Genomic DNA, 6,888 nt, shown 5'->3' with positions numbered 1-6,888 from the left:
CTTCCACTTTATGATCATGATCTACTTTATGTTGGTGTATTAGACAGAAACCAAGTAAGATACCCTGAAGCCTGTGGTTTTAACCTGACTGATGTGCAAAGAGTATGCTGAGGAATCGAGTTGGACCACATGGATCATCAGGTTAAGTAATGGACAGTCAGTTTAGAGCCTTACCTGTATGAAAATGTAGTCATCTTGGACCACCAGGGAGCTGATGTCGATGTATCCTGGGAACGGGTAGTTCCTGTTGGCTTCAGAGCACATCTGAGCTCTGCATGTGACATACTGCACATCTGCCAGGCACACACATTGGAAGCACAGGAGCCGTTAAAGTTGTTATTCCTCTCATGCATGCTAATGAACAGAATGCATCACCTGTTTAAGATAAGCTGACAGGATCTCTCTGCACCATCGTTCTCAATCAAACCAAAAAAAAGCTTTTAATGTTTTCCTGTTCTGTCCTCCCATCCACACCCACTAACATTTTCCCATTTGATTTGCTTCTTTTTGTACCATCTAGTTTTCTCGTACAGATATCATAAACAATCCTGTCAATCATAGAAAAAGCTTGAATTTTTGAGTATAAAGTAAAAACTGCAATGCCATTTAGAGTTTAGTAGCTGACATGCAGCAAGAGAAAGGGAAAGAAAGAGGCCGTGTTTGTTTGAGCTGGAGCCCAGGGTTTAGTCATGGATGCAAACTTCTCTCCTAGTTATTTATTTCCTGTAAAGAGCAGCTCCTGACTTCTGGTTTAGAGCTAAAAATCACTTACTTCCATCTGGTGTGTGAGCCTCCATGTGGACCAGGTCTGGTTCTTTGTCCAGGCCGGAGACGGACCTGGCAGGGATGAAATGAAAAAACATGTATGCATAATTAGAATCATTAATATGTGGAAGATGATGAAAATAGAAGAAATCAGCTGTGTGGAGTTGTTGCCAAAGAATAGAAAGTAAATATAAGCCCAAAATGATAGAGGCTTGAAATTCTTCAACAAATAAGAAGCCTTAAAATGAACGCCATTAATTTGAATTACAAATTTACACAATGTTTTTGTAGAAAACAAAATAATAATTGCATGTCCACTTAGTGTTGAATGTGTTATTTACTGGTTCAGGAAATCACTCTATGGTTTTTATTTTGATCAGTGTGTAAGCGAAGTTATTGGTGATACAATTTTTTTACTATGACCACGGGCGCTAACGTTGTCTTCATTTTCCAGGCTCTTCCTAGTTTTCCCTAAACCCTTTGGATTTCTAAAACGTCTCAGGTTCTTTTTCCTGTTGTTTCCATCATTTCGCCACATTGTTCAATATGGTTGTCCTCTGCTGCTTATCCATGATCACCATGTCCTGTTGGTTGGTCACTTTTTGTTTCTGGAAGTCCCACAGGAACTAAGCTCTGCCATTCTCCACGATTTGTCTTGTTTTCCCTAAGATTTTAGACATAGTCCACAAATTGACAATAGCATTTGTAATAAATGGAAAATGCGATTAAATTGATGCCAATTTACAGCACATGTCAAAAACAGCTTAATGTTGTTGAGCTTTAGGCTTTTTAAAATGAGTTTTTCATAAAGACTGCAAACATTTTCATCCAAGTGAGTACATTTTTTCTAGAATTAGATGTATTTTAAGCACTGCAACAACAATCTAAATAATAAGTAAAGATTTCTTAAATTAAGTATATTTACCCTTAATTTGAGTTGGTAAGAGGATTTGCAAATGGAATGAGTATATTTACTCTTAAAATAAGACAATTAGATAAAATTCACTTGAAATAAGACAATGCAATTGTTTTTTTTTCTTATTTCAAATGTAAACTATCTTGTTCCATTGGCAAAGTGTCTCTTTTACCTCCTCAAATCAAGAAAAAATGCACTTATTTTAAGAAAGAATTACTTATTAAGATTTAATTTTTTTGCAGAGAGTGGAAATACAAGTAAGTAAAATAACCATACTGTATGTAGGGCAATTTGCCAATTAAATAAATATTAAAATGAGAAAAAAAAAAATACTCCATTATCTTATTTTAAAAGCATAATATAAAATTATCCATTGTAAAGGTTAAAACGACCAATTCCACAAGCTGCTAGTCTTATTTACCTGCATACCTTAAACGCAAATATACCGTTTTTCAGATTTTCTTACACTTACTTTTAGATCAGATTATGCAGGGAAAGGCTATGCTTATTTTCTAGTTGCAAAATCTTTGCTAAGGGTTAATCTATCAGACCCAAACTGTCCCCCCTAAAGGGAATGAAGTTGGTCTGAAATTCTAAGAACCACAAAAGAAGTTTCCAGTTTGTTGTGCAATTAGACTATACCATAGGAATTGTTCAGAGTAAAACCAATTAAAAATCGTCCTGGACCAGGAGGTTCCAAAGAAGAAGCTTAAAAACATACAGCTTCAAGCTTAATGGGAATTTGACCCTTCCTACTGTAGATGTTGGCGGTTGCATCTTGCTCTGGGCCTGCTTTTCTGCCCTGGATTGGACAAAAGTGGACAACATGATAAAGAAGAAGGTATACCTTTATTGTCTTTCACCTGACCAGAAATCAACAAGTGTGTAAACTCACATCTAAATTGTTAATGATGTGAATCTAAATTGAAGTTTGAAAGATAAAGTCCCTTCTTTCTCTGCAGCTGTTAAGAAAACTTGACGTCTCTTCTAAATTTTTTTAAGTGGACAACTACAAGTGGAAATAACAAATCCTGCAGAGATAAAAGAAAGCCAAAAACATCTATTTCTGAGTGTGATCAAGTTTTATGTCTTTCATTATTCAATGGTTGGATTTGCTAAAATGGCAGCAGCTGGTTTCCCAATGCAGCAGCGTTGAATATCCCTCAAAGGCCAATGGAGCTGTAGAGCAGATTCAGCCAACCGGAGTCCAGTCTGGCTGCTGTCACAGACCCATCCAGTGCTCCAGTGTCCTTGAAATAGCTTTTGGTGATGAAGGGTACAGTGAGTGATGGATTTTGCACATATTTAGGATTTCTCTAAAGCAGGATGAAAGAATATCTTATGAGCAGTAGGAGAATAAAACCCAAAGCCATCCCAGACACAGCCCAGTCACCTCCTAGAGGGAGGGGGAGAGGAGCCATGAGCTGGACAGTATTCAGTTCCACGTTTTGATGACTGTGCACATTTAGACAGAGTTAGTTCACCACAGGGGGAGAGAGCATGAGGCTGAGTGGATATGAAGCGACAGGACCGTCCCTGGTTCCTTATTACTCATAGGTCCTGACTCAAAATCTGTATGTGTGCATCATAAGGGATGTGCTGCTCCTGCTTTGGCTGTTTTAGTTTAAACACAACTCTAAACACTTGGAACCACACTGAAAACTAGGTAAATAAGAAAAAAAACAGCAATGTGAAATACTGATGGAAACTGATCATACAGTTTCATAATTATTTTGCAAAAGAGACTTAGGGAAGCGGCTGTTCCAACCATTGCATTTCTGAATTCTCCGGAGTGGTGCACGACTTTACACGAGTGAATAAAGTGCATGTGATTGGTTGTTTATCAAGGGAGCGGGATTGTTGTGGCGGAAGGTTCACAAGCAAGTTTGGTTGTGGCCAATCCTGCCAAGTCATTGACTCAATGCATATAGCTGGTTTTACTTAGATCAGGGGTCTTCAAAGTTTTCCAGGCCAAGAACCCCCATACTGAGGGCGAGATGGAGCGGGGACCCCCTCATTATCTATATACTATATGAAATTGTGTTATATTAAACTGGTCCTATAGTCACTCTATAAAGTATTTCTGATTCTGATTCCTGGTTGATGGGACAGGTGTTGTGAATGAAACGGTGCCCAGGTTGAAAGAGCTCCTGTGTGTCACTGAATGTGTGCATGGATGACTGAAAGACATCTTCTGCCTCCATTTATCTGTTTAATACAGTGTGTTGAGTTCATGTTAATGTGGATTTAAAGACAATTCAATTAGTGGAAAAAATTGCAGGGGAGAATATAGAAAAAAAAAAAGTCTAATCCACCAAAACCCTCGTGACCCCCATGCAGTACTTTCGTGGGCCCCCTAGGGGTTGCGGACCTCCTGTTGAAAATCTCTGCCTTAGATAGAAAACCCATCTGAATGGATGATCTCATTGAATAGTCTTTGTGCTGTGAATTGGCACCAGCTAAATGAAATGAATTGGATTGCATCTGATCTCGATCCTAAAAACATGAGCTAAATATTTTCCTGTAGAAATGTTTAGTAGCAGGAAGCGGTAGTGCAGACAAACCAATAAAATAAGCTTATGCATTATTTTATTTTCATAAAAAATTAAGTTCTATATCTTCCTCATTCTCATTACTTCATACTAAGAAGACATGAGGTTGTGAATGCTGCCAAAGGGGCTTTAAAAACATGAAGTGACAGGTTATACCTGCCAAGAATATTTATAAAACCCCGGATTATCGAGGATTTGGCAATAAAAAAACAACAAGAAGGCTCTTTCTTCCTTGTCATTATGAAGTGTTTTACATTGAGAAAAAAATACTTAAATTTGTTTTAGAATACATGTATTAAGTAATAAAATGACATGATGTGAAAAGCTCTTCAGGTGGCACTGCAGAGTCAGGTGTTTCTGAAGTCAGAGATCAGCCTCCTGCTCAGTGTATCGAGCTGAATAAATGTGCAGGATTTCACCACAATCACTGCCACTCACAAACCCTTAGTCCATTGCTGCATTCCAGAGTAGAATAACATGAAAGATGTGGAATGCAGCAGCAGAGAGAGGAACAAAGATGACTCACCAGTAGAATCTGTTTGGGGTGACGTGCTCATGGATAAGCATCCATTTCCTTCCGAAGTCGACTGAGCTGTACAACTGCAGGAAAAGAAAAAAAATCAGAGAAACAGTGATGTTAGCTGTGTCATTGCATACATCAACATCCATCAAGCATTTGAATCCCAACCAGCTAATGTAAAAACTTAGAACAGTGATAAGAGATGTGGCTTGTTGGTTCCACACTGGAGGATAGTCTGGGGCTATAAAGCATCATCCAAGGAGATGACAACAGAATCGCTTTCAGCGTTAACAACTGGCAGATTAAGCTAACAGATTATGACAAATGTATGCATCTCTGCTCCCTCTGGTACAAACAAGAGCCTCATATTATCAGCTAACGCTGCAAAGAATCTCCTTTGATAAGCGTGCCAAATGCTGGTTACAAAAGCACTTTATCTGCACCATTGCAGAGGACAATGGATGCAAAAAATGATGTATGGCTTTCCAGATGTGCAGGTGTGCGCCTTGTAGCCTGTGGCCCAATTTCAATGTACTAATTACATTTACAGGCACCCAGGCAACCAATTAATGACCCCTTTGTGTTTCCCAGCGCTGTAGTGATCGATGATGATGGAGCGGCTCACATATTTCTTGCAGCCTTTGTGCATCCATCAAGCACAGTTAGTCGGGACTTGTGGAACACAGCGAATGTTTTCGCTTCATAGATTTCAATCTCAGCACAAATGAAAATGCAAAACAATAGAGATGTACGCCTCAATTATAGGTGTATTTTTTCACCTAAGGATTGCACCAATACAGCGTTCTCATCTGAATACTAAAGATTTTCAAAGAGAATCATGTTTGCTTAAATCCTGTTTCTTGCACCTAACAATGTGCTCTACCTTTATGGAGTGAATTTTGTTCCAATATTTTAGAAAGCAAAGAACCGGTTTGGAAATTTTGAAATACAGAAATGCATTTCAGAAAAGCAACTTTGAGAAACTTGGCTTTTCTGAAATATTTTTTTCTTCTATTTTTTCACATTCTATATTTCAAAACTTTACTTAGTTTTTTTAAGAATTGATTTTTTTTTTTTTATATACATGTATAAATATATATATTAATTTTCTTTTCAATTTTCAAAAGTGGCAGTGGTATTTTCAACATAAGATTTACATTTAACAACTTCATCATGAACATTTTCAGAACAGATTTAATATTTTTAATTATAATTTTTCAAATTTCTCCTTTTTCAGATTCATTTTATGAATTTTTCTCTTTTCAAATTGCATTTTCAGGAGCCTATTCTCTTCACCTTAAGCCCAATGCAAATTCTCCCTATTGACCAATAAAAAATATTGCTGCCAACATCGGTAAAGACCAAAAAAAAAATAGATCTTCTTCCAATGTGACCTGAACGTTTCCTAAAGGTTGTATTCAAATCAGATAAACAAACAGCCCTATCTCCCTCTGGATTATGGAGCTACTCACTTTATCTTTGACCAACCAGCAGATGAATAATTTAGCTTCTTCTATCTGGGATATTCATCCATCAGCTTCACTCTTTCTCCACCATTTGATACAGTCTTTAGCTGCTCAGCTGTCCCCCAAACTCTGGTGGTCTCTCTCTCTTCTGAATGTTTGACTCTGTTCATTTCTCACCCTTAGATCCATCTTTATAAATTAGCTTTAACTTTGATGTCTCTATTTTAGACTTTTTTCTACTGTCCGTCTCAAAAAAATAAAAACAATCTACTTCACTTTGTTTCCAAGTTTGAAGACGTTTCGCTTCCCATCCAGGAAGCTTTTTAAGTTCGAAATATCAGAAACAGCATTCCAACAAAAACTTGTTTTTGTTTTAAAAATAATGCAAGTTGAAACAGACAAACAGGGCCGCCCCTTTGGGATGGGGGTCGTTTGGCTTCTCTTGTTAGCCTGCAATGCCCCATACCCATGTAAGTGTCTGAAAGGGAATTGTTGGCCTTGCTGTTTTTGATTTTCAGAAGATTCCCTCTCTTTATGGGCTCCATTCTCACAATGACAAACAATGAGGAATCTTTTCATCAATGATTTTCTTGTGTCATGATCTGGCCTGTTTGCTCTCCCTTAATTAGTCATTCCTTTCACCTGTCATTTTTTCCTCCCTGCCTCAAT

The 6,888-nt window shown here is 37.7% G+C and overlaps 1 protein-coding gene across 1 annotated transcript in view; it reads right to left on the bottom strand.

Annotated features, from left to right (window-relative positions):
- The window catches only part of LOC107086972 (VPS10 domain-containing receptor SorCS3-like), a 384,596-nt gene that overhangs the window by 119,756 nt on the left and 257,952 nt on the right, over positions 1-6,888 (bottom strand). Inside the window, exons 5-7 of the mRNA XM_015378290.1 lie at positions 4,760-4,833; positions 773-837; positions 175-293 (exon numbers count right to left, since the gene is read on the bottom strand). Coding sequence (XP_015233776.1) covers positions 175-293; positions 773-837; positions 4,760-4,833 — 258 coding nt within the window. The remainder of the gene's footprint in view (positions 1-174; positions 294-772; positions 838-4,759; positions 4,834-6,888) is intronic.

This window comes from Cyprinodon variegatus, unplaced genomic scaffold (assembly GCF_000732505.1).
Source record: "Cyprinodon variegatus isolate N-32 unplaced genomic scaffold, C_variegatus-1.0 Scaffold169, whole genome shotgun sequence".
Lineage (NCBI taxonomy): Eukaryota > Metazoa > Chordata > Actinopteri > Cyprinodontiformes > Cyprinodontidae > Cyprinodon > Cyprinodon variegatus.
Note: the sequence above shows the minus strand (reverse complement) of the source record. Positions and strands in the feature narration are given on the sequence as shown.